The sequence below is a fragment of the Phodopus roborovskii genome, unplaced genomic scaffold (genome assembly GCF_943737965.1).
Source record: "Phodopus roborovskii unplaced genomic scaffold, PHOROB, whole genome shotgun sequence".
Classification (NCBI taxonomy): Eukaryota; Metazoa; Chordata; class Mammalia; order Rodentia; family Cricetidae; genus Phodopus; species Phodopus roborovskii.
Window position 1 is genome coordinate 5,430,261 of NW_026125540.1, and position 24,393 is coordinate 5,454,653.

Sequence of the window (24,393 nt, forward strand, 5' to 3'; positions counted from 1 at the left end):
CACTGACTGGCTTGGAAAGGGGATATTTGCACTTAAGTCCCATTCTCTCATTGCTGGGTGACCGACTATGGACAAGGTACCCCTCAATGGGAAGTTGCATGGCAGACACTGAGTATTTTTCCTGTCACCCGATGGGCACAGCATAGGACCCCAGCACTCTGTAGCTAACCCTTTTAAAAAATGCCCTACATCATATTTACTGCATTCACATGTCATTTGGAAGAAGAACAAAACTTTCCAAATTTTTAATGTCTCAAAATAAGTTCTATTTTGTATTTAGTTTGAGCATGCTCATGCATACGCATGTACACTCATGCACACGCACACAGATGGTTAAACACATGTGGAAACAGACAAAGGGTGTGCCAGGCTTTTAACACTTCACATCTTCAGATATTACCGCGGGATTTGTTTTTGTTCTAATCCATTGCCACCAGGAAACGTCTTTATTATTTTAATTACTATTTAATTGGGCTATAAGACTCTGGGTAGAGCCTTCCCCATAGTACATTGCATTTGCTTCTGGCCAAAGAGCTGTTTCTGGGTTGTTGCTGAGACAGAGGCTCGGGCTGTCTTTGATCTCATGATCCATCTGTTCTGACCTTCCAGAGCTGGCCAGGCAGTGTCTGTTCAGCAGTCTGACTGTTGTCCACACATGCTCTGATTAGTAAATCTGACCAATTTATACTCCGAAACCATTTCCTGACAACAATGTCTTGAGAAGAGGGGCAGAGGAGGAAGGCCTTTTGTCTTAGAGAAGAGCAAAGGGCAGGGAGAACTTTGAGAAGTCCCATACAGAGAAGAAAGGACAGCCGTGGGAGACCTTTGCGAGATGATTGTGACTACCTGGATGTGGCTTGGAGTAAGAATAGAAATGATGAGGGAACGCACGCTAACCGTGGTGGGTGTTTTAATGACACCGTGGTTAGGGCCGTTAGGGCGGAGAATATCCTCTGCCATGGCATGCTCAGGTGCTGAGGGGGAGTGGTCGCAGGCACGTGATGTGCTTTGAAATGCTTCCCAAATTCTGCATAAGAAGTACTTAAGGCAAAGCATTAACCACAGTTAAATTGAGCTGATGACACTTTTTCTGTTTCCCTGATGGTTTGGGAGATGTTCAAAGTTTTAAACTATTAAAAATACGTTGAAATAAACAAACAAATCAGGTTTCCCATAGCTGGGAAGTTTCTTTTGTTCTGTGGTAGAGATGCGATGGGGGACATAGTGGCTTTGCAGGACCCATTAATGTTGGTCTGTCCCTGATGGGCATGTCCCATGTACGGGCAGGGACACGAGGGCCCCCCAGAACATGGAAGCTTCAGTAATTCCTCTTTCTGCTTGTTATTTGATGTGAGATGGACACCTGTGACAGCTGGACCATAGAATATTAGAATAAGAATCTCATGTCCTTTGAACTACATGAGAGAGAGAGAAAGAGAGAGAGAAAGAGAGAGAGAGAGGATGAAAAGAAGACAATACAAAGGAACAGAAGATAAGATATGGGTCACATGTTGTAGTCTTGTTCCTTCCTACTTTGTTTCCATGGTTAAACCTCAAAAAATATGTTCAAAATATCACTAAAAAGAAAAATATCAAACTATCTGTCCCCTCCCCCCAGCTCCCCATTTCTCAGGCACAGTCCTTGAAACAGCTCACCTGAGACTCATCCATGGAGAAGTTGCATGTGTGTCATAAGCCCAGTGACTTTTCAAAAACCTAGGCGTGCTGCCTCTTCATCCCCTCACTGCAGACTGCCATGGGACTTAACACCCAGGTCACACATGGGAAACATGGTTTTTTTGAGACAGGGTTTTACTATGTCAACCAGGTAGCCTTACACTCACAGAGATTCACTTGTTGCTGCCGGGATTAAAGGTGTGTATGTGTATGTGATGATGTCAACCAGGTAGCCTTACACTCACAGAGATTCACTTGTTTCTGCTGGGATTAAAGGTGTGTATGTGATGCCCAAAACAAGAACAAAAACATAAGACAGTATTGTTATGACTTGGGTATGAACCATACATTGGGAGGAGAAAGGTAGACTCTAAGTCTCATGGTGCAATGACAGTTGCCATGTCTGTGGTGTAGGTGACAGAGGGGAGGGCATTTATTGTGCCCAGGGTGGTTGCTGCTACAGCAAGGGGTGGATGGTAACCATGGCTTGTTACTGTCCTTGGATCAAAGGACTTCAAACACCCTGGTTTCAGGAGACTTTCACATTGGGCCCTGACACACAAAAATCTTATGAACCAGCTGGTGTCCTGGCCACAGCCCGATACTGTCTTGACTCAGAAGATCCATCACCAGTTCTTGGCATCTTCTAGACTGGCATCTACAATCATCTTGTAGAATCCGCTGAGGCACGAGTGAAAATGTTTAAGCATGAACTTCATACCACACATTTAGTTTTATCTTAATAAAATTATAGATTTATTTTTTTTAAGAAGAAAGGTATATTCCACTCATCCAGCGCCCGACAGATTTTAGTATAAATTTGAAAGTGAGGAGCCATTGTTCTTCTCAGAGCTTCATTTCTTCACCCTGTTGTCAACTCCCTTTCTCATTCTCCTTCCAACCAAAACAATTCCCTTTGCCATCCTGTTATCTGGTAAGGTCTGTGCTCATACAGGGGCCAGCCCAGGGGCAGGCTACTTTTCTCCATAGCACCATCAGCCAATCTGGAAGCATAGCTAGCCTCTCCTTCCACAGTCAAATTCATTCTTTCTCTTGGCTTATGTATTTAAAACTCACCTTTGTTTTGGAACTGTTTCCACTGATGATGTTTCTCTGTGGTCTATTTTCTGCTTAATTCAAGAGTTTTGAAACATTTTACTGTGTTTTAAGTTTAATGGATTCTCATGCATGTGATATATTAATGAGGGGCTTGAAGGAGGAGGGGGAAAAAGAGAGAGAGGCAACAGGCAGAGAGCAGGAAGAAATCAAGCAAGGGGGCGGAGTGGAAGCCACGCCCTAGCCTCTGCCTGATCCTGCAGCAAGCTGGGACACCATATATCCTCAGAGTTTGTCCAGACAAGTTACTGGCCTTTTATTATCCTGCAACAGCCAGTTATTGGCTAGAGTTAGAGGAGTATAAACTTGAATCATTTTCAGCTCAGGGCAGGTACAGGAAAAGCTGGGTAAGACCCTGCTTTGACAGATGTATCGTGGGCTAGCAGAAACAGGGGACACAGGGAAGAGAAGGAGTCAAAATTGCCCATGCTCATGAGCCATAGGGTTCATATAGAGGTCAAATAACAACTTGTGGGAGTTGGTCCTCTCCTGCCACCCTGTGGGTTCCAGGGATTGAACCCAAGTCATCAGGCTTGGTGGCAAGCGCCTTTATCCGATGAGCCATCTCACTGGCCCCATTATTTTCTGAATGCTCTAGCTGAGCTAGTTTTGAATTGTTCTGGATCTATGAACAGACTTCTTCATGTTAGACCTCTGTCCCTTTCACCACACCCCTCAGGGTGCTCTAGTAAATTCAGAAAGTCTCGGTTGTGTGGTTGAATTAAGAAGGCTTGAGAGTGATTGATTTCTATTGTTAAATAATTGTTTAAATAACGACAGCACAATTCCGAGAAAGGAATCTGAAGTTAGTCCATGAAAACCCAGGAATGATACATCTGCTTAACTACGCTGGGACAGAGAGGGGATTCTAAAGTGAACTATGCGATGGATTGATTCAGAGAGTGACGTTTATTTCCGTCGGTTGTTTTTCTTTAAAAGTGATGTGTCAACATTTCAGAGTCCTGTACATTCCTTAATGGAAATGAGCAATGCTTGCTGCACAAAGTAAAAGCAGAAAGCTAGAAACCTCTGAATTAAATGGAGGAAGTTGCCATAGGCCATACAGTATAAACCAGTACTTAGATGTCATCTGAAGTGTACGCCACCTCTTCGATGATGAGTTAGGGAGGAAATAAAAATACTCTATTTTAAACAAACATTATATATATAATATATTTATATGTATACTTTTTACATATAGTAGACCCAGTGATATCTGTAGCATTGTAAAAACTTATGTACAAATAACTTTTCTTTAGACATTACATATACATCAGCACCGTAGTAAAAACAAAACAAAACGACCTCATTAAAATCTATCATCTATTAGTTGGTCCTCAGACTGAGCACTTCCAGGAGGCTTTTAAAGGACAATGGAGCCCACTCTCTCCACACCCCGCTCCTCCTCATTGCTTATATACTTTTTTTTTTTCCTGTAACCTGGCAGGAAAAGGTGATAAATTTGTATTCTGTTTTCTCACTTTTCTTTCTTATTTTACTTTTTGGTTTTCACGTGTTTCCACTCAGTTTCCCTAGTGGCAGTACCACCCCATTCTGGGAGTTCATAGTCACCCTGCCATCACCTCTTTGGAGAGGCTCACAGGTCCTCACCCTGGTGCCTCCGGCTTTACTTCCTGTCAGAGCAGGTCTGGAACTCTCGGGATATGGAGAACAGATCCAGAGTGCCCTGCTGCAGCCTTCTACACGGTGCACCCTCTGTGGACTTTTTGGGTATGGCCGATGCAGTTCCCACAGGCTCAGGTTTCTGGAGTAAGATGTATGTGAAGACATAGAATGAACCAGTTGTGTGTGTGTGTGTGTGTGTGTGTGTGTGTGTGTGCACGCGTGCTCACTTGCGTGCGTGCGTGTACATGCATCTCGGTAGTTAGGAGGTCAATAAACACCATGGATAAATGTCACCTGACCTCCAAGGATTGTGGGAGGCTTGTGACCATGGAATCTGTTCTTCCTTCTTCGTTTTCCCTTCAGGCAGCTTTGGGGGAACCGCACCTGCGGCTCAGCTTTAGAAGTGGATTGCCTTCAGGGCAGGGACCACATCTCCCTCTCTTTAACATCCCAACTGGTAAGATGGAGTTACATCTTTCAGGTTTTCCATCTCTAGCATTTGATATCTGCCTTTCTGATGATGGGGTCGATAAATAAACAAGACTGGTTCTGGAGTGGCATTGTTGGCACCATCTGAAGGAGCTGGGATCTTCAGGCCATTCTTCCCTGGGGACAGCAGAAGTATGGGTGTGACTCTTATAAAACCTGCGGCTTTTATCAGTTTAGCCCGCTTGGCTCCAGCGGACCTTTGGATGCCAGGTGCTGTCTAAGTTCCTCTTGCGCTGACTTTGCCTTTGCCTCAGTGTATAGAGAGACACAAAGGCAAGGCTGGCATAGAGGCCAGGAGGACCAGAGGCAGCGGACACTGAACTCAACAGGGGTCTTTCCATGCTATGGCCATAAACACGAAAACCAACTAGATGTGTCTGATTGGATGAGGACTCTGGGAAGCTCAGTGCAACCTAGAGTGATGGCCACCACGGCCACTGGCAGAAGCTGACTTTCAGGGCTACTAGACGGGCCCTTCTCAAGCATAGTTGGCTATCCTGGTAAGGGGGCTGGCAGCAACACCTTACCATTCCTGAGGATCATCGCTGGGCAGGGGACAGACGGAACTGCAGGATCCTTGCTTGTCTCCCTAGGGCCAGCTCAGGCAAGCTCACTGTTTTTCATGCCTGCCTCCAAATCCAGGGACATGTCTTGGAAGTATACATCTCCTTCCTTCCAGCATCTGGAACATTTGTGACCTATGCACACGGCCTCTGTGTCTCCCAGCATCCTTTGCTAGGCTTTCTCTGGCTGAGGCTCCATCTCTGAGGTCTCGGGACCTAAGGCAGGAAGGTCTAAGGGGACCTCATCTTAGGCCATAGTCCCTCTGGGCTGGGACGACTTCTTCTGGACCAGTAGATCCCAGGGGTGCTTAGCCGAGGAACTCTTGCTGCCTCGACCTACCCACCTGTTCTCCATATCCCTTCTCTCCAAGCAGGTGTCTGCGTGGCCTCTCTGCTTGAGTGCTCTGTGGAAGGCAGGTGGAATGAAGCCCCACAGAGCTGGGGATTGACACCTGTACCTTCTACTGTCAGCCAGCTGTTGTTTTCTCAGTTTACATGGGTCATAAAAACAAAAAACAAGGATGGGGAACCATCCTGTTTCTTTCTTGCCTGTGAGGCCTTCCACCACTACAGCTTGGGCCCCTCCTGACTAGGGGTTACCAAATAGTTCATCAAGCTCTTGCATCCACTCATCCCCCGGGCCACTTTTGATGATGGAGTCCACGAGGTCTGTACTGTCTGGGAGGCCAGGGAAAGAAGTCCCAGCACCCTCACTACTATAATTGTATGACATGTCCTGAGCGGGGTTCCGCTCATAAGCCTGGCCCTGGCTGCTTGCAGCAAAGCTGCCTCCTGCTATCTGCTGCTGTGCTGGGGGCTGGCTGAATGCCGCCATGCCAGGGACACCCTGGCTCAGACCAGACATGACCAACGGCCTGACCTGGCTGGTACCTTGCTGTCCTGTGAGTGGTGGCATCATCTGACGGCTCATAGCTGCAGGATTGAGGGTTCTCACTGCGCCAGTGTTAGCGTCCATGACTGATTGGCTCAGTCCCTGTGGGAAGTGTTGTTTTGTCAGTCTTGGCTGACCAGCTTGAAGCGGGTAGCTGGTGCCATTGTTGAATGGTCCCAACTCTCCACTAGTCCTCCCAGGCACTCCCTGCAAGCCCCTCTGTTGCCAGCTTTGTGCTCCTTGCTGGACGGTTCCCATGACACTCTGAAGCCTTGGTGGGCCTTGGGGCCTCGGCAAGGCCTGGCCCACGGGTCCTTTCAACTGCTGGTGCTGCTGGGAAAGAGCTGAGTTCACCAGCATGCTCTGACCGAAGCCACTCACCATGCCTACCCCTTGGCCAGAGGCAGGCTGCCTGGGTCCCTGGGCTTGGCTGTGTGGGATGCTCATGCCACTTTGGTTCGGGTGCTGCAACATTTGGGTCATTCCTGTGCTCATGTTGTACATTCCGGGTTGGCTGGCTGGAGGGGCACTATAGGGGGCCAGTCCTATCTCTGACTGGGCTGCTGCTGTGGCCATTGTCCCCGGATTCTGGGACGGTCCCATTCCCATCATGCCTGCATTCTGTGCCATCAACCTTGATGCTCGCATGCTCTGGAGGGCTGCCTGGTTTCTCACAGCTGCTATGTCCTGGGGTGAACCTACAGGGGAGAAAAAGACAGCTATCATCCATTATTCTTTGTATCAGTATGTTGTAAGATGTTGCTGGAACCTTCCCTTGGGAATGACAGTCCTGTATATGAAAGGATCTACTTCAACACAGCTTCACAAAAGGTCATTACTTAAATGATTATAACAGGTGAGTTGTGAAATTTTTGCAAAGTATTGAAAAGTACAAAGGCAGAAATTAAAGTCACCTGAATCCCAGCATCCAGAGAAGATCCCTGCCAACTCTTATTTATATTTAAATAGACACAGAAAATTGAGGTCATACCCCAGCGTTCTGTTTGTTCACATTCAGATGCAAGTCATTTCCTATTCTGGGTATCATGCCATCAAGTCAGTGGGATACCATCTTTTCTGAGTGTCAGGAAAATGTACCACGGCTAAGTTGAGTGTGGTGATACATGCCTGTAAGCCTATCAACTTGGAAGACAGGGAGGCATGAGGATTGAGAGCTTAAGCTTGGGTTCCACAGTGAATTCTAGGTGGGATTCTGCCTAGGAAAGGAGGAGGAGGATGAAGAAGAGAAAAGGAGGAGGGCCAAGAGGAGGAAGAATAAATAATGTCTATTCACTGCATATTCTCTTTGTGAAGTGGAATTCAGTTCAGGAGGGAATCCAGTCAATGAGGTCCCCATTTGATTGTTTTTATTTTTTCCTTTAAGACCAAAGTAGGATTTGAGGCAGAAGGTCATTACCGCTGCCTACAAGCTATTTGACCAGGGAGACAGACTTTAGATCCATCTTGTAGCATTGGCCTGTGTCTGCAGCTAGAAAAAGAAGCCATCCTGTCTCTTGTTACTTGGCAAAGAATCTCGTGTCTTTCTGTAGCAAAGCCCACCCTTTTGGATTGGCAACCTCTCTGCACCTCTCCCCTCCCTTCACCCTCCCTCCCCTCTCCTTTTTCCCTCACCCCTCCCTACTTCTCTGCCACTAAGATGACTGTCTAGCCAAGCAAACAACACTGGTAATGGGCCCAACAGCACTAGCTTGTCCTTATAGGATGTTCAGCTATCAAAATGATCTGCAGCCTTGACAATGAAGAACGGTCTGAGTCTTGCCGCTACATTTCACCCTGGGCTGGCTAGAAGTTCTCTATGACCACCAAGGATCAGCAGGCATCAAAGGAGTCCTCCAGGAATCCTTTGTGGTTGCTCTTTTTAGTCTGCCGGTTATTAGGTTCACTGGTTACTACCTGGATATAAACCAAGCATGGGAAGCAATGCGCTGGCCCCAGACTGGTGGGAAGCCAGGACCAGCAGGCACACACACGATGGGATGGCCTCACCTTGGAACTGATTGACTTGCTGCACTGGGTATGGTGTCCGCTGTTGCTGGAGGTGCTGGCGGGGCAGATGAGACTGCTGTAACTGCTAGGATGACATAAGACAAGATAGGCCAGAGGTGAGATGGGGACAGCACACAGTTGAGTACCCACCAGCTTTGATGAAGGCAGTGTGTCATTTTTTTCCCCCAAAGCTAAATTTTGTATGGAAAAACAACATGCATACAGGCAAGGGCCTCAAAAAGTAAACGAGTAAGTGGATTTTTACTAAGTGGAAACACTTAGAAAACTAGTTCCACCCTCAAATCCAGAAACAGGTGCTGCCAGAAGCCCCAGTCATTCTCCTCCCTTGACACACAGCATCATTAGCTTAACTTTGAACCACAGGGACTGCTCATCCCTGAAAGGGAGTCATTCAACGAGTATTGAGAGCCTGGTGGTTCCCATCTCATCACAGCGACTCCTCCATGCTGATGTGCGTGGGTCATCTTCACTACTGACTAGTATTCAACTGTGCACACACACCACAAGCCACTCATTCTACTAGGTACAGTCATTTCCGGTGGTTCCAGTCTGCGGCTGTTGTGACATCTGCTGCTGACACTTTCTTCATTTCTGCTGTTCGACTTGCTGGCTCCTGTACCAACTGAAGCAATTTTAACTTTGATTTTTCAGTATCAGCCTGACAGCTTTCCTTAGCGATATGGAGACCTGGCTCAAAGGGACAAGCAATGACTTTTAATGACCTAAGTAGATGCTGTGGTTATAGCAAGATAGGCTCCTCAGGATATATATACAAACACACACATATATACACACATATATATAGGCTAAACACACACACACACACACACACACACACACATACACTAATCTAATTCCCATGAAGTCACACCACCTGTACAACACATGTCTGCAAGTAAAATACTCCAAATTTGGCTGGGCAGTGGTGGCACACGCCTTCAATCCCAGCACTTGGGAGGCAGAGGCAGGAGGATCTCTGTGAATTTGAGACCAGCCTGGCCAACAAAGTGAATTCCAGGTTGGCCAAGGCTACATAGAGAAACCCTGTCTCAAAAAACAAACAAACAAACAAACAAACAAAAAAACCCACAGAAATCCAAAACAAAAAATCCAAAACCCTCTGAATTTGCTGCCCTGAAGCAGACATGTGAGACCCAACTATTCCGGGAGTTGGAGGCCCACCTCTAGTCTTTTTTCTTTGGTCGTGGGATTTCAATGCCACAAGCATCTTTACCAACATGCTGGGCAGGCTGTTGGGATCATTATCATGTGTAAAGGAGAGACACACAGGGCAGGGGGAAAAGCTTTGAGTTCTTGGTTGGCCATCAAGCAGCCATGTGACCTTGAATGCCTGTAACCTCTTTCCAGCAGCCGCTGAATATTCATTAAGTACTTCTCATCCATGAGGGCCAAAGAACACGCAACCAGATCCCTGCTCTTCAGAGCGCCTACTATAAAAATAACACCCACTGGCCACTTCTTACCACATGCACACTTCTATTTTCTCTCTCATGTTTGCTCCTGGGGAGGTCTGTAATTTTCTGTTTTTCTTTCTTTTCCTCTAAAAGGCCAGCCAGCATTCTGGCATCCAAAGGGAAAAAAAACCAGAAACAGCCTCTGCCCTGTTGACCCCAGCCTGTGTGTCTACCGTGGGACTCTATACAAAAAGAGGTTAATCAATGCATAGACCATTATGAGCGCAGGCCAGAAACCATGCAAACCTTTCAGGCAATAATGCGAGGACATTATTGAGAGCAGGCCAAGCTTTCAAAAGTTTCTCCTGGCCTGGGGAGATAGCTGAGTCAGCAAAGTAATTAACTGCTTCAAAAGCTGAGGCCCTGAGTTTGAGTCCTAGAGCCCAGGTTTTTTTTTTTTTTTTAAATCAGGCCTGGTGTAATCCCAGACAGAAGCAGATGGTTCTCTGGCCAAACAGTCTAGCCTGCTCTGGAAGCTCCAGGTCTGGAGAGATTCTTAATAAAGGAGGTGGACAATGCCAGAAGAATGCAACCACGCACGTGTACACACACACACACACACACACACACACACACAGTTTCCCCTTGTCAAACTTCCCATACAGTATCCAAGTTTAATGGCCTCATTTACTGGAAGTACTAAGTGTGTAACAGGGGCTAGGGTATGGCTTGGAATCAGGACTCTCTATCTCTACTCTCCTTTTCACTCTACCCTTTCCTAAGTGTGTGGTCTCGAACCACCGGAGCTCCTCACCAGCTTCAGTCTTCCCACCTGTAAATGATGGGACCTCATAATCAGGACTTTATCTGAAAGTCAAATGGGAAGTTCTGTTCAACCTGTGTGAATGGATGAGAGGGACATGCTACACGCTTGTGATAACATTAGCCTCAGTCTCCACCTGCTTTTAACCTTCTTGGCTCTGATTGCCAGGTCAGTTGAGTTCCTGAAGATGGGCAGGATCTCCAATCCTGTTTTCCTTCACATGGGCTTTCAGGAAAAACAAGTGTTTCCAATACGCTGTTTCCAGAACTCAAGCTGCAGAGACTGAGACAATCAGAGTCACTGTGGTACTGATGTGACAATCACTATTTACTTCCAGGGCTGGGGTGCAGCTCAGTATAGAGCACTTGCCTAACATGTGTGAGGTCCTGGGTTCCATCACCAGCATTGCCAGCAACAATAGCAAAGAAATCTCAAGTCAGAAAGCAGAGACCATCCCACTGAGGAGCCCAAGTCAACTGCACTCATGAACAACACACAGGGCAGAGGCAGGCAGGGTGTTACCTTGACATGGATGGCACGTGAGGCTGTAGCTTTTCTACAACCCCTAATGCTCTCATGTGTTCTTTGAGCCATTCCCAAATACATTTGTGTATATGGTTTCCTAAGGAGTTTGCATACCATTACCTCAAGTAATCTTTAAGACAAGAAAATTATGCAAGCCTAACTTGCTAGTTGAAGACAGACTGGTTTTTTAATAAAATTATACATGAACATATCTTCTCATTTGCGCGCGCACGCACACACACACACACACACACACACACACACGCACACATGCACGCACACACGCACATGTATGTGTGTGGTGTGTGCCAAGGCACTTATGTGGAAGGTATAGGACAACCTTTGGTATTCGCCTTCACCTTCTATCTTGTTTGAGACAGGGTCTCCTGCTTGCCTCTGTTTATATCAGCTAGCTAGCCCGGTAGCTTCTGGGTGTCCCCATGTTCTGCCATCTCACTGTAGGAATGTTGTGATTACAGATGGACACTACTGCACTTGGGATTGAATGCAGGCCTTTATGCTTTTATAGCAAGCATTTTACCCATCGCTTCAGCCTTACATGATTTATTTCTTTGTTTCAAATCACATTAACTGTGAAAGGATGGACAAGTCCCCACCCTTCACCAATTTATTTTGACTTGGTCCCTCCTAATTTGCGCATACAGTTGCTAAGGCAACTCAGTTTCCTGTTTCCTCCATGTTCTCCAGGTAGTCCCATCTTGCCCTAGTTCTGAGGGGTTTGTCTCGTCTCCTTGTCCACAGGCATGTGTTTGACATAACTCTTCCTGCAATCTGCCACTTCCCTTTTCATCCCTTCCCCAGGGCTTAGCTGAGTGGGCTGTGGCGTGGCTTGCGAGCGCACCTCTGGGTGGGCACAGATGAGTTCTGCCTGCTTGCTCTGACTGCCTCTGTGCCTTGGCTGCAGCACATGTATCAGAAATCATTTCTCAGGGCACCAGGCACACCTGAAAATGTCCTGGGTTTGGTGGAGGAGAGATTTACAAAGCCCAGAGTCCCTTAGCAGCTCCATTTATCACTGCCGGAGAGATATTAGCACAGCTCCTTGTCACACACCTTATGCAGGGTGAGAGGGATAGAGGGTTGTTTGTACAATAGCTGCCAGGTGGCTGACTGACCTTGGTAAAAAGGGAGATAATTACATAGCTGTTCAGGAACAAAAGCAAAAACCAGGAACATAAGCAAGCTATGCTCAACAGTACACCTTTTTCTCTTTGGAGGGCCACTGGTGTTATTTGTAACTGCTGTTCTTGGTGGGTAGGGACTTTGATGTACCTGTATCCTACTCAGTGCCCTGAAGAGAGAATTCCAAAATTCTAATTCTATTAGAACAAGAATGAGCAAGAGTCAAAGTGTTGCTGGGCCTCCCAGGGTAGCCTCACACCTGTGATACAGAGCCTGTCTGCTGTGTGAGACACCCTAAGCAGGGATCTCTCCTGCACAGTCTTAGGGAGTTCCTTGGGATAACACTAAATCAGGCACCAGCATCTCTAAAAACAAAACAAATCAAAGCTTCCAGAGGCTGTCTGCAGGGAAGGCTTTCTTTCAGAGCTGGAAGAGTTATATGGCTGGGGTGGGCAAGGAGGCCTAGGGTAAAAAGCAGTTTGTATTAGGCCATCTTTTAACTCACAGGTTGCCTGAGATCTAGGAAAAAGTGTTGGGGCTTTCTCCAGCTGCACCCTCTCCTCGACCTATCCCAGTTCCCTGATAGTTCTGTGCCTACTGTAATGTTGCCAGTCTTCCATGTACAACTAATTCAGTATAATTCTCCACTTTGTGTGCGTGTGTCAGAGAGAGAGAGAGAGAGAGAGATCAACACTGAACTTCCTTTTACCTTGGTTTATGAGATAGGACCTGGCTAGCAAATCCCCGGGATTCACCTCTCCAGTTCTGGAATGATGTCAGAGCACTGCTATGCCTGGCTTTTTACACTGCTTCTGCAGGTGAACCAAGGTCCTTAAGCTTGCATGGCAAACCCTTTACCAACTGAACTGTATATTCCTAGCTCACAAATTATTTGTATCATTGCCATTTTGCTTAATGCTAGCAGTGTCAGGGCCTGTGGTAAATGTCAGGTAGCCCCACCACATGCTAGTTATAAAGACCCCTGTACCAGCAACTAGGAGAAGAAGAGTCAGGCATGAATGAAAGAACTGTCTTCAGGAAACAGGACTTCAAATTGATGGCTGAAAGCCTGTCTTTAAAGGACCAACTAATTCATTATAGGAGAAAAGCCTAGCTAATTGAAAAGGCATAAATTCCACAGGTTCTTCTATGCTACTGTGAAGGGTTGGTCTATGAGCATTTTTATGGGGACAAACAGCAGGTGCCAAATAAGTGGGAGCTGGATTGACGGCTACACCTTGGAGGGGGTGTTACCTACATGCTCAGCCAGGATCTGCTGGTGCTGTTGCTGGTGCTGCTGCTGCTGCCTCTGCTCCCGAAGGAACTGCTGCTTCTGATGCTCCATCAGCTGGGCTCGTTGATCCATCAGCATCTGCTTCATGATGGCTGCCTGTGGCTGGCCGCCGAGGAAGCCAAGACCCCCAGGACTGGCTCCCGAGACCATGCTGCTCGACCCTGGGGGCACAGAGTTCTGCATGGGGCCTGTGGTCCTGGGAAGACCGACTGTGTGCTGCTCCTAGAGGGACCAGAAGAAAACAACTTAGAAATTCTGCTGGGACACCTCCTGCCGTTTCATGGGAAACTTCTGAGGGGAATGGTGCAGAAGTCCTAGCTTGGGGATCCCACCATTCAACCCCCAGAAAACCACCTTGTAACTTTCCATGAAAACCATTGTGTTGGGCCTCACCATAGTAGAATTGGGGAGGCCACAGAGATGGGGAACAGTAACACAACAGTAGAGAATAGGTCTGGGAAATGGGAAGCCAGCTCATCTGTTTCTGATGGGATAGCAGAGTGGCTGTCCACTGGAGTTTCAATACACTTGTTTCTTCGAAGAAAGTAAATAACTCCTCAGGCTGGGCTCACCATAAGTCTCAAAGGCAACATCCATCCTTACCTTTCCTGATAATCCTACTCCTTACTGTCTACTTTGCCAGAACGGACATCTTAGTCAACAGGTGAGACACACACAGAACACATTCACTGCTGGAGCATGATAACCAACAGATCTGACCAAGACACCAGTGTGTGTGTGTGTGTGTGTGTGTGTGTGTGTGTGTGTGTGTGTCCGTGTCTGCTTTAAATTCTGTCAGAGTTTTGGTAGTAGGAACTGAAATGTTCTACTTTGATCAAAGCTGTATAATCCTTCTTGTTTGTTTGTTTTTTGAGAAAAGGTTTCTCTGTAACCCTGTAACCCTATCCTAGAACTCACTCTGCAGGCCAGGCTGGCCTCAAACTTAAGAGCTCCACCTGTCTCTGCCCCCTGAGCGCTGGAATTAAAGGTGTGTGCCATCTTAAGAGAGGATTTTCTTGGGAAGAGAAAGGGGTTCAGTTGGAGGGGAAAGGACAAGAGAGGATAATGGTGGGGCAATGTGATCAAAGCATGTTTTATATAGATTTCATATATATACATTTATATACATTTCATATATGTATATATGAAATGAGAAGGAATACATTTTTAAAAGCAATATAATCTCCTAATCTCTTTAAAAATAGAATTGTGTCTCATGTGTCTGGGATAATTCAAGCACCGGGAGATGGGTTGGGACTCTTGATTCTATAATTATTTGCCAGAGAGCTGACAGCAACTTTTATGGACTGACCCCTAGGGAAGAGAGATAATGGGGTAAATCCCACAGAGCCCAGGGGAAATCTGGAGGATGCCCTCAGAAGGGAAGTCTATGCAGCTGGACAGTGAAGGCTACCAAGGGAAAAAAGCTAACAGGTACAGAATGAGTGTAAACACAAAACTCAGTTTCTGGACACTTAAATCAACACACCAGCAATGGTGAATGCTCTCTGAGTGCAACCAATCTCAGCACAGAGACACTCCACTTAAATGGCATACAAAGCAGCAACAGCAGTAGCACAAGACATTCTCATGGGGCCTAATATGAAGGAACAATGTGAATACCTACTATTATTTTAAGGTATAATCCAAATTGGATTTTAATAATTTCTTCCTTTTAAGAGTTGCTATTGTTCTAATATAGATGTGGTTGGTCTCACTGGCAATTTTCTCTCAAAATACAAAAATAAGCTTATGTCTGTTTCTCCAGGGTCAGTCTGGGGTTGATTCCCTACAATCCTGGCTTGGCTGGGCCTCCTGCTTCCTCTTTGCCTGGTGCTGACCCAGACAGGTGGTCCTTTCTGGCCAAGTTCCACCTACGCTGTATCTCCAGACTTTCCTCCTCCCTGCATCCAAACAGAATGGCATAAGCAAAGCAAAGCAAATCACTTCTATTGCCCTAAAAACATTAACTGTGGGAGATATGGTTAGTTTGTATATTTCAGACTACACCAGTAACTGGATGGTCTGTTAGAGAACCAGGGTGCTGACTTTGAATCTATGTCAATATTTTTTCCACTGTGGCCTTCCCTGAACTATGAGTCCATAGTGCCAAGCACATACATAAGAATAGTTTGTAGACTAAATGTGAAATATGTTGCTCGTAGACATATTGAGTTGTATTTTGTGTGTAAGTTCTGAGTAAATTATGTGTATATGCATGCCCCTATGTACCTGCACCCACAGAGGTTAGAAGAGGGCATTGGATCCCCTGGAACTGGAGTTACAGGCAGTTGTGAGCTTCCTGATGTGGGTGCTGGGAACAAGACTCTGGTCTGAGAAGAGCAGTTTAACTCTTAGCTGCTGAGCCATCGCTATAGTTCACGATAGTTCACGACAGATGCTTTTATTTATACATGTGCTCTGCAGTCAGGCAGAGAGCTATGAAATATTTTTAATGTTAATAAAATGCCTTCTGCTAAAAGATGGATGCTCTGCACAGCTTCAGGGATCTAGGTACATGAGAGAGTTCCCTTATCTTCCAGTTCTGTGGGCTACCTGTGTCTATGTCCATCTTCCTCCAGGATCTAGTCGTTTTCTTGCCACCTCGAGAGACAAATGGCTGACCAACTTAACACTTTCACAAATGAGTTAACTCTTGAGTGAAACTGGCTAACTGGCAAAAGGACAGATAATAGTTATTTTTGTTTGTTTGTTTTGTTTTTTGTCATGTATTTCGGCCTATTTAATATTTCCTGGTTTTGATGGAGATTTGAAGGGAAAAATGAGACCCAAGGAAAGATACCACTTTCCTTAGCTTGTTTGTGAATGGGCTGCTCTTACTGGCCTTGTTTCTCTTCTTGCACTTTTGAGATTTTAATGCTCATGTGCCCCCCCACCCCTGGCATAGTTGAGGAATGTACCCAGGAGTGGAGGACCTGCTTTTCCAGCCTTCTCTCCCCTGGGAAAATAAGTGTGGCAAATAAGGTGAGGATGCTCATACAATCAGCCACATTTTGTCCTTGCAGACACAGTCAATGTATTACCTCTGGGGTTATGTCATTCCCCAAATGTTCCTGTCCCCAAAGTTCTCAATGCAGACTACAAGATCCAGTGGCCAGAATGTTCCCTTTCAAACTCAGTATCTTTAGTGCCTTCCAGGCAAGCACACAGGTGTGTGTCTCAAAGTGTGAAAGCATACCGTGACTGGTTTTCCAAATGAAGCTGGTACAGGCGGCTGTTTATGTCACACAGCTTCTTTTAACCTCGAATCTAAGAGGGCTTAATGAGAAAGAGCCTGTCAAATTCTAGGACTCCAAGCCCCCTGCTCTTGTTTCTAAGGAGGGGACACACTGGGTTGTGCAATTAGAGAAAACCAGAGTGAGCTTTCGTCATTCGACATGTAATGCCTCGGAGCCAAATGATGCAGTATTTTTAGTTTTAATTACTGGTTTGTTCTCCACTCTCAGCCCAGCGACCTCCCTTGCTTTCCACCCAGAATCTTAATACATTCTCTTCCCATCTCTTCCAATTTGCTATGTAGATCTTCGTGGTTCTCCAAACACTCTCACTTTTCAGTAAAAGGAGAGGCAAAAGAGATCAAAACCAAATACACATGCACCTTATGCTCCAGGGACAAGAGCTTAGCAATCTTCTAAGGGCTAGAGAGAAGTAGGAGGGTGTAAAAAACACTGTATCCTCCCCCAAAGAGGCAGTTTCCGACTTCAAAAATCAGGCGATAAAAATATCTTCCGAGAACGCCAGCTGTTTATTTATAAACCCACTTGTGGGGAAACTTGCTTTCTCTGAAGGGATTTTTCCCCCAATAACATGGGGCGTTTGGGTGATAGGGTGATAGGGGCCAGAGAGTGATAGATGCAGCGAGTATGGAGGATGATGGATTCCTGGGAGGGACAGGATAAGACATCCTAGGTATCTGGATCCAGGAGGCCCTGGGCTACTTGGCCCCGAGGGGACCCTCTTGAACAGCTGCTGTTCTGCCAGTAGCCCAGCAGATGGTGGTGTGAGCCTAGGACCACACTCCAGGCTTCGCGCTGAGCCCGCGCCCCCCGCCCATCGCAGATGGCTTAATCAGGGCTCGGTCCCCCGCCCCATCAGGGCCGGCGTTGCGGACGTGGAGCCAGGCAGTCAAGTGTTACTGCGTACAGCAGGTAGCCTGGCAACTGCGAGCATAATACGGAGCAGATGGTGTTCGCACGGCGTGATGGACATCACACACGACAGCCTGAGACAATCCAGGAATTCCCTGGTGGCTCAAGGCCCTCTTTGCACAAAATGAGTTCTCTCTCTCTCCATGGTCGTGCATCTTTTGAGGGGTGGGGGGCGGAGGTCTCTCTCTCTTCCCGACTCTCCGACTGACACTGAACTGGTTTCTTATTACCGTCTTTTCTCCAGCCAGAGAGAAGAGTGACTTGGGGAGGGGGACAGGAAGAGGACGTGGAAGGAAGCCAAAGGATTGGGAGCTGTAGGAGATGCTGAGGGGCAGTGGTGGCCAGACCCAGGGGCACCTCACTGTTGTAGGGGACAGGGTTCCTCTAGCCAGAGCAGCACAAAGCCTGTGCAGGGAGGGAGGAAGGAACCTCAGCTCACTCTATGCAACCGCGTGCCCTACCAGTCGCCCAAATGAAATTTAGGGTTTTCGTTAAAAAGTCCCCTGGGGCGTAATTTAGCCTCTTCAACTCCAGCCTATCTGCTTACAAGTCCTCAGGGGGCTAGGGCTAAGCACGCAGGAGTGGGGCCGGGAGTTCCAGGCTGGCCCGAGAGTGTCTCACTGCTTGGTAATCCTAACAAAGACCAGGAGCTCTTGGGCAGGGCGGGTGCCCTGCCCACCCCCACAAACTCAGCCTCAGCCTTGCGCTCTGGGGCAGGCATATTGCCCAGGGTCAGACTGTGAGAGTGCCTGTAACCTGGAGAACACCAGATAAAAGGATATGTGAACAGAGGTAGGGCTATTGTGGGTAGTTAAGAGTCGGAATAAAACAATAAGCAAACAGAAAGGATGCCTAGAAAACAAATCTCTCTCGATCTCCCCCGGCCCCCCCCCCACTGCACTAGGGCAAGTAATAAAAGAAAAAAAATCAACTCCTCTTGAGGCCAAATGAATTTTTGTCTAAATTCTATATATCAAAAGATTTAATAATATCTCTAGTTATTTAGAGGCTGTCTACAAAGGCAAGTTTTAAGTTTCAGAAGGCTATCACGTTTAAAAGTGGTCACTGACAATGAAAACTTTGGAGATGAAAAAGGCTAAGCAGATGTGAAAATCTTCTCCACGTTCTGTAGGAGCAATTTGTGTACAGCAACTGGCAAGAGAACAGCTTCTCAAAGTGTGGTCCAGGCTCACCAACATTAGCATTCCCTAGGATTGTGGCAGAAATGCAGATTCCCTGGCTCCACCATGTCACTGAATCAGACCAAGTTCTCCAGGTGCCACCCGGTAGTAGTTCGAGAATTACTGGAGCGAGTAATCCTGGCTGATTGCAGCCTGGTCCTGATTTGATTGCAAACTTGCATTTTCAAAATCAAGCCTGAGTGCGGGGTTGCTCTGGTTTTAGTGCAAAATCTTCTGCATTTAGACTTAAAACTCTCCCTCCCTGCTCATGGTTGGTTAGGTCAGCAATGTTTGTGGTGGAGACCTAATAATTCTCAAGGGAACCAGGGATCGTAACTCGTCCTAGAATAATGGTATTCTAGTTCAGCTGTGCCCTTAAAACCAAAGGGTAGCCAAGACCAACGGATGGGTGGTCCCTTGCTGAGGGTCAGCACCAAGAATACCCTGAAAGCTACTGTCTGACTAATATGCCCTTTGATTGGAAAGGGTTCTTCAAATAAGGAGAGGACAGGGCCATAATAGAAGATGATAAAGAACTCGTATGAGACACCCAGGATAGGTGTAGCATTTACCTATGTAATCAAACTCATTCCATTAATTAGAAAGCACACGTCCCTGAGAGGTTGAGGAACTTGTCTGATTATCCCACAGCTGGTGGCAGCATCTTTGGGATTTGAACTTCTCTGCCACCAAAACACACATCTGGTCTTAATTGAGTAGACCACCCAGGAGTACTCCTGAGTAGAGAGCAAGGGGAAGGGAAAAGGATGGACACAGACTAAAAAGAAGGAACTATTAGAATCAAAGGTCAAAGAATGAAACTAAATGTCAACAAAAAAGACTTTTTTTTTTTTTTTTTTTTTCCGGAATTGGGATGTCTTTGTGTTATCAACTTCAACATTTTTTTTTTTAAAGGGCAGAAGATTAGGCCATTCAACCGTAAGTGGGAAGATGAAACAAAATAAATTAAAATCCGAGTTCCCTCTGAAGACCATCAAGTGTCAGGGCAGAAGCATGGCCTCAGGATGGTGGCAATCTTGTACAAATTCCCTTTTCAAGAATATTTTTTTCCCCACTGTGGGTTTGGAAAGCAGTTTACAACAAAGTCCCACGAGAGCCCCAAAAGCCACCCCAAAACACCTGTGTTTCATAAGATTACTTAAGAAGGTTGCATTGAAAGGCTTGTTTTGATCTGGTTGTGCTGGTATGTACTTGTAACAGTAGAATTTAAGCAGGGGAAGGAGAATTACAGGTTGAAGGCTAGCCTGGACTACACAGTAAGACCCCTGTTGTTTGTGTAATGTGTGGTGGTTTTATCCCTCCAAACAGTTAAGTTTTAAGACTCTAATTATCAAATTAGGAAGTATTTCACTCAAGCAGTGCTAACTAAGGACTGGTTCTACTATCAAGAAGCTGTTTTACTAGTAATTCAGGTCCTCTATGGGCCCATGATTGAACACTCTGACCACAGAAAAACCGTCTTCTGGTTATTACTGATACTACTGGACCACACTCTCTCAGAGAGAGATAGAGAGAGACATACAGTGAGACAGAGAGAGACAGAAAGAGAGAAACAGAGGTGAGGGGGGACAAAGATTGATACAGGCTCATTCCTTTATTGTTCTGGAACATGTGGGTTGGGCTAGACTGGCTAACCAGCAAGGCCTTCTTGTCTCCACCTCTCCATACCTGTGATTACAAGCTTTTTAGAACCTGGGTGCTGGTGATGGAGCTTAGGTTGTCAGGCTTGCTTGGCAAGCCTTTTATCCACTGAGCTATCTGGACAGCTCCTGCCAGGGCTACCCGAGGGTGTTATGCATCCTCCAGGATAGGTGAATGTTGTGTTTCCAGCTGAGTTCCAGGGAAAAGAGACTGGGACTTTTCACTTGTTTTTCTTTCTAGATTTCAACGAGCAGAATGATGTCTCCTTACACATCAAAGAGAAAAAAAGTTGTAGCCACAAATTTTTCATCTACATATTGAAACTACCTGAAACAAACTACATTCGTGCATATACAGACTTTTCTGTTGTCAATATTCCCTAAACAATAATCCATTAACAATTACTTACATAGCATTTACACTTTTGACGTACTACAAGTGATCTAGAGATGATTCAAAGTATATAGGAGGTTTTATTTTATCTATCGATCAGTTTTCTGTATAGCTTTGGAGCCTGTCCTAGAACTCACTTTGTAGACCAGGCTGGCCTCGAACTCACAGAGATCCACCTGCCCCTGCCTCCCAAGTGCTGGGATTAAAGGCATGCATGCACCACCATCCAGCATGTATATCTCACATTTCAGGTAAAAGATTTAAGCATCCACAGATTTTGCTGTATTGGGGTGTGTGTGTCCTAGACCCAATTCCCCGCAGATTCTGAGGGATGAACTGTATTGAAAACATGCATGCTGGGCTGGAGAGATGGCAATTCAGTTCCCATAGCCATACCAGTTACAGCTCACAAACACCAGTTAACTTCAGCCACATCATCCAGAGCCCCCCTTGTGGTCACCACAGGCATCTGCACTCACATGCACAGATACACATATGTATGTGATCTATCTAAAACAAGATCTTTAAAACAGGCCTGCTTCCAATCACAGTTTTAAAAGCAATGTGGGAAAATAGAAAAAAGAGGAAATACTTGTTTATAATACTCCAAAGTAACTGATGCTAACATTATAAATTGCATTTACCTCTCTCCTGCTCCTTTCCTTAACATTTGAAAACATATCTTTACACTCCTGATCACTGCATATGTATGACAGTACATCCTACCATGTCAAACTCAGCAAAATGGGAAACTAGAAAGTATGAACTTTCCAAATGCTTACAAGTTAGAAATTATGGGCAGGATGATATTTTATTGACTCATTCCTGACAGGGTGTTTTGTTCCTGGAGGATAGAGGCCTGTGTTTTTTCCTCCAGTATCTAGTACACTTAGAGGCACAGTTGCCATGAGCTAAGCTTGCTGAATTCAGCTAACTAGGCATTATGAATTCTAGCCCAAACCAACATGAGTTATGGGAGAAAGATGTCCTTATAAACAGACCGCTTCTTTGGACATCTGCTGAGGCCTCTGGTTACTAGCAAGAAATGGTTAAAGTTGGCAGCACTCTGTGAAGATGTGAGAGTATACCACCAAGGGAAGGGTCAGGTTTCCAAGGACATTCTTGGACATACGAAAAACAACAAATGCCAGTTTTTCTTATCAGTACTTTGTCCAAAGTTACAATCCATGCCTGCAGTAGAAACACAACTCTGAGAGTTAGGCCTTTCCTCTGCCTTTGATGTAAATTATAGAGTTCTTTTGATCCTTTTGTCGCATTTAATTCCACCACCAAAGCAACTCTAAATTGGTTAAAAGTTCATTAGTGTGCAACAATAGCAGCTTGATTAAATAAATTATGGCACATCCATACCATGAATGTGAGGCAGTCAATAAAAATCATGCCTCTTGGACTGTCTAATTGTGCAGAGGAAGCTTACAGTATGCAGCTGACAGAAAAGAAATTAAAAAAAAAAAATCTCTGAAACACTAGCCACAGATAATATTGTCAGGGATTATGAGCAACTTTTTTTTTTTTTTTGGTTTTTTGAGACAGGGTTTCTCTGTGGCTTTGGAGCCTGTCCTGGTACTCACTCTGTAGACCATGCTGGCTTCGAACTCACAGAGATCTGCCTGCCTCTGCCTCCCGAGTGCTGGGATTAAAGGCTTGAGCCATCACTAGCTGGCTACTTTTAACTTTTAAATCACTTAATTTATTCATATAATTTATTTATTTATTTGTTTGTTTATTATGTGTGCCAGGTATCTGTGAGCCAAGGCATGAAAGTAGAGCCCAGAAAATGACTCTCAGGAGTGAGGTCTCTCCTTCTACCGCACTGGTCCTTGGGACTAAACTCAGGTGGTTAAGGTGGGCAGTAAGAACCTTGACTTGCTGAATGTATCTGATTTTTAAATAAAGGTTACATATGCCCACATACGTGTTACTAGTTTTGCAAGCTCATAATGAGTGAGACTAAAGCTGGGTGTTGGTGGCTCATGCTTTTAATCCCAGCATTCAGGAGGCAGGGGTAGGTGGATCTCTGTGAGTTTGAGTCCAGCCTGGTCTACAGAGTTAGTTCCAGGACAGGCTTCAAAGCAATACAGAGAAACCCTGTCTTGGAAAACAAAACAAAACAAAACAAAATAAAAAAAGAGTGAGTCTAAACTGACATGGCTCAGAACACAGTTAGTTTATGAAGGATCCAGGTCACATCTGGCACGTGGCTACTTCCTGAATCTACTTTCTGCTCTGCATAATGTAACAGGAATCTTCCGGGGCCTAGAATATAGGAGCAGCTCAGTTTGGTTACCCGATCCACAGCCAGCCCGGTTTCCAATGCTTCACCAGAAAGGCCTCAAATGCCAGAAAAGATTCAGAAGGACACTGACGGCCTTCCAAATGCAGCTCATCTGCAGTGGAACTATGTCTCTGTGGCTTTTCTTCACTTGTAGGGCCACAGAGTGAGCCAGGCAGTGCAAGCTTGAGATCCCAGTGCTTGGGAGGCCATGGCTCTGTCTCTAAGAGGTCCAGGCTGTATCAGTTTCCTTCTATTGCTGGGACAAAATACCCAAATGGAGAGAAGTGAGGGAAAGCAGGAGAGAAAGAGAGGGAGGGAGCGAGGGAGGGAGACAAGGAGGGAGGGAGGGAAGGAGGGAGGAAGAAATGCAGGTGTCTTAGTTATCGCTCAATTTCCATGAGGAGACACCGTGACCAGGGCAACTGAAAAAGGAAGCATTTAGTTGGGCACTTGCTTACAGTTTTAGAGGGTTACTCCATGATCATCATGGTAGGAGCAGACAGACATGGTACTGGAGCAGTAGCTGTTTTACCTTCTGATCCACAGGCAGCAGGCAGAGAGGTGGTAGGATGGGCCTGGCATGGGCTTCTGAAACCCCAGAGCCCACTCCTACGGACACACCTCCTCTGACAAGGCCACACCTTCTAATCCTTCTAAACAGTTCCATTCCTTGATGACTAATCATTATAATATATTTGCCTATGGGGGCATTCTCATTTAAACCACCACAGAAGGGGCATTTTACACATAGTCTTAGGGGACAGTCCATCATGGTGGGGACATTGCAGTGGTAGCCTGAGGCAGTTGGTCACACAACATTTGTAATTGAAGGCAGACATACTGATGCGCATCTTGTTTTCCCTTTTTCATGAATTCTGGGATTCCAGCCCAAATTCAAGTGGGGTTTCCCACCTCAACGAACCCAATCTCAAGATGAGAAGTTTGTCTCCTAAGTAACTATAAAGCCAGTCAAATTGAGTATTAGCTACAACAGAGACCAACCTGGTTAGTTCAACACAGTTAGTTCAAGGTCAGGAGTTTACAAAGAGACACTCTGTCTCAATAAAACAAAACCTGTGGTGGCCTACACTTTTTATTCCT

The 24,393-nt window shown here is 45.9% G+C and overlaps 1 protein-coding gene across 1 annotated transcript in view; it reads right to left on the reverse strand.

Moving 5' to 3' along the window:
* Positions 1-3,953: 3,953 nt before the first annotated feature.
* Maml3 (mastermind like transcriptional coactivator 3) overlaps positions 3,954-24,393 on the reverse strand; it is a 417,172-nt gene continuing 396,732 nt past the window's right edge. The window contains exons 3-5 of the mRNA XM_051176916.1: positions 13,556-13,813; positions 8,371-8,455; positions 3,954-7,061 (exon numbers count right to left, since the gene is read on the reverse strand). Coding sequence (XP_051032873.1) covers positions 6,061-7,061; positions 8,371-8,455; positions 13,556-13,813 — 1,344 coding nt within the window. The 3' untranslated portion in view covers positions 3,954-6,060. The remainder of the gene's footprint in view (positions 7,062-8,370; positions 8,456-13,555; positions 13,814-24,393) is intronic.